The 3,419-nt window shown below is 39.6% G+C and overlaps 1 protein-coding gene across 1 annotated transcript; it reads left to right on the plus strand.

Moving 5' to 3' along the window:
• Window positions 1–1,100: 1,100 nt before the first annotated feature.
• Window positions 1,101–3,419, plus strand: LOC105795690 (uncharacterized). Its single transcript, XM_052627072.1, has 4 exons — window positions 1,101–1,386; window positions 1,888–2,079; window positions 2,182–2,730; window positions 3,151–3,419. The coding sequence occupies exons 1-4, from the start codon at window positions 1,101–1,103 to the stop codon at window positions 3,417–3,419; spliced, it is 1,296 nt and encodes a 431-aa protein (XP_052483032.1).

Below are 3,419 nucleotides of genomic sequence, written 5' to 3' on the forward strand. Positions count from 1 at the left end.
ACAATTGGACTGCAGAAGAAATACCTGAAGTTTTTAGAGCTTTTTCAGAGTAATATTCAAAACATACTAATTGTTCTAAGCCTAGAGAAAATGAAACTTTTTGTGAAATGAAAGGGGCTTATATTTGAACATTGTGATTTCAATGAAATATATTTTCTCATTTTGAGTGTATATTCTTTTAAAATTCTTTTCATTCTTTCGCATGATAGTCATCTTGGATGCCTTCATTCCAGATCATTCTTTCATTTATTCATGACCATATTAAATAAGAATCCTTAAATTCATACATTCCCTGTACATTTTTCAGTATTTATAACAGGTCCCAAGATATCAATGACATGAGTGACTCTACTATGGACTTAGGAAATCCTTTTGATCGAGATATGTGTTTAGAGGAATCTCAAGATTTTGAATATAACATAGGTTGCAACATATCTCCGGACTTGTTGAGGATGGTAGAGCAGGAAGAGAAACAAATCTTACCTCACAAGGAGACAGTAGAGACGGTGACCCTGGAAGAGGGAAAGGTGGTGAAGATTGGCACATGCATAGCTGAAGAAGTAAAACAAGACCTCATTGAGTTGCTTCAAGAATTCAAGAATGTCTTCGCATGGTCATATCAAGATATGCTAGGGCTAAGTACTGACATTGTAGTTCACCGACTTCCTATAAAGGAAGATTGCAAACCAGTTCAGCAAAAACTCCGAAGAATGAGGCCTGATGTTGTATTAAAAATAAAAGAGGAGGTGCAAAAGCAATTCGACGCTGGATTCCTGCAAGTGGTCAAATACTCTAAGTAGGTGGCCAATATCATTCCTGTCCCTAAGAAAGATGGGAAGGTACGAATGTGTGTAGATTATAGAGATTTAAATAAGGCTAGCCCAAAAGATAACTTTCCCTTGCCGCACATCGACACCTTGGTAGACAACACAGCGGGGCATTCACTGTTTTCTTTCATGGATTATTTCTCTGGATATAACCAAATTAAGATGCATCCTGAAGATATGAAGAAGACTACATTCATAACCCTATGGGGAACCTTTTGCTATAAAGTGATACCATTTGGGTTGAAAAATACAGGGGTAACGTATTAGAGGGCCATGGTAACACAGTTTCATGATATTATGCATAAGGAGTTAGAAGTCTATGTTGATGACATGATTGCGAAATCTAAAACAGAAGAGGAACATATGCAGGTCCTTAAGAAATTATTTATGAGGTTGAGAAAATTTCAGCTAAAGTTAAATTCAGCAAAATGCACATTTAGGGTCAGATCAGGAAAATTGCTTGAGTTTGTGGTCAGTGAGAGAGGAATCGAGATTGATCCTGACAAAGTAAGAGTAATACAAGAATTACCTCCGCCGCGTACTCAAAAAGAGGTTCGAGGTTTTCTAGGAAGACTGAACTACATCGCTCGGTTTATTTCACAATTAACCGAGAAATGTGACCCCATATTCCGTCTCCTTAAGAAACATAATCCAGGTGTATGGGATGAGGAGTGCCAAAAAACTTTTGAAAAAGTCAAACATTACCTATCCAACGCCCCAGTGCTGATGCCACCTTGCCCAGACAAACCGCTCATACTGTATTTGGACGTATTTGAAAATTCCATGGGATGCGTGCTTGGTCAACATGATGAGTCAGGACGAAAAGAAAAAGTAATCTACTATCTCAGTAAGAAATTCACCGAATACGAAACAAGATATTCGCCAATCGAGAAGTTATGTTGTGCCTTGATCTGGACAACTCGGAGACTGAGACAGTACATGTTGTACCATACAACCTGGCTAATTTCTAAATTGGACCCTCTGAAATACTTGATGGAATTAACCGCTCTAAATGGAAGAATGGCCTGATGGCAAATTCTCCTATCTGAATTTGACATAGTTTATGTGAACCAGAAGGCAGCCAAAGGGAGTGCAATAGCGGACTTCCTGGAAAGTAGAGCTCTAGAAGATTATGAGCCATTGAACTTCGATTTCCCAAATGAAGATTTGATGTATGTTGCAACTACAGAAAAAGATTTTCAAGAAGGTGGTCCTTGGAAGTTGAATTTTGATGGAGCTTCAAATTCTATAGGCAACGAAATTGGGGCGTTACTCGTGTCTCCTAGTGGAGATCATTACCCTTTCACTAGTAAATTGGATTTTGATTGTACAAATAACATGGCTGAGTATGAAGCTTGCATTATGGGCATCCGAGCAGCCATAGAGCGGAAAATTAAGGTGCTAGAGATATACGGGGACTCTGCATTAGTAATTTACCAGCTCAAAGGAGAATGGGAAACAAGAGACCCCAAGTTAGTCCGCTATCGAAAATTGGTTATGGAATTGATAGAGGAATTTGATAGTGTCACCTTTAGTTATCTCCCACGAGATGAGAACCAGATGGCAGATGTTTTGGCTACCCTAGCTTCTATGTTCAAAGTGAACAAGCTAGAGGATATGAAGCCTATCCAGATCAGCATTTATGAGGCTCCAGCCCATTGTTGCAACATTGACAATGAAGGAGAAAAGGATGATCACCCCTGGTACCATGACATATTGCGATATGTGAAGAGTCATGAGTACCCTGACCATGCGACGAAAAATGATAAGAAGACATTGAGGAGATTAACCATTGATTATGTCCTAGATGGTGATATCTTGTATAAAAGAGGAAAAGATCAAGTATTGTTGAGATGTGTGGACGCTGTCGAAGCTAAGAAAATTTTGGAAGAAGTGCATGAAGGTATCTGTGGAATGCATGCCAATGGCTTCACGATGGCCAGACAAATTATGAGATTTGGGTACTATTGGTCCACCATGGAAGGGGATTGCATTAATTATGCCAAAAAGTGCCATAAATGTCAAATTTATGGTGACAAAATGCACGCACCACCGTCACCTCTTCATGTTATGGTTTCTCCATGACCTTTCTCCATGCGGGGAATGGATGTTATCGGACCCATATCTCTGAAGGCTTCTAATGGGTATCGTTTTATCTTTGTGGTTATTGATTACTTCACTAAATGGGTGGAGGCTGCTTCGTATGCAAATGTCACGAAGTCAGCAGTTAGCAAGTTTCTGAAAAAAAAGATCATATGTCGATACGGGATGCCTGAAAGGATCATATCCGATAATGCACTGAACTTGAACAACAACTCAATAGCGGAAGTTTGTAGTCAGTTCAAGATCAGACACCACAATTCGTCACCGTACCGTCCAAAAATGAATGGTGCCGTGGAAGCAGCTAACAAAAATATCAAGAAATTTGTAGGGAAAATGACTGAAACCTACAAAGACTGGCACGAGAAACTACCTTTTGCCCTTCTGGCATATCGTACCTCTGTTAGGACCTCTATGGGGGCAACGCCGTTTTCTTTAGCCTATGGGATGGAGGCAGTTTTACCCATAGAAGTTGAAATTCCTTCTCTCTGA

Source organism: Gossypium raimondii, chromosome 13 (assembly GCF_025698545.1).
Source record: "Gossypium raimondii isolate GPD5lz chromosome 13, ASM2569854v1, whole genome shotgun sequence".
Classification (NCBI taxonomy): domain Eukaryota; kingdom Viridiplantae; phylum Streptophyta; class Magnoliopsida; order Malvales; family Malvaceae; genus Gossypium; species Gossypium raimondii.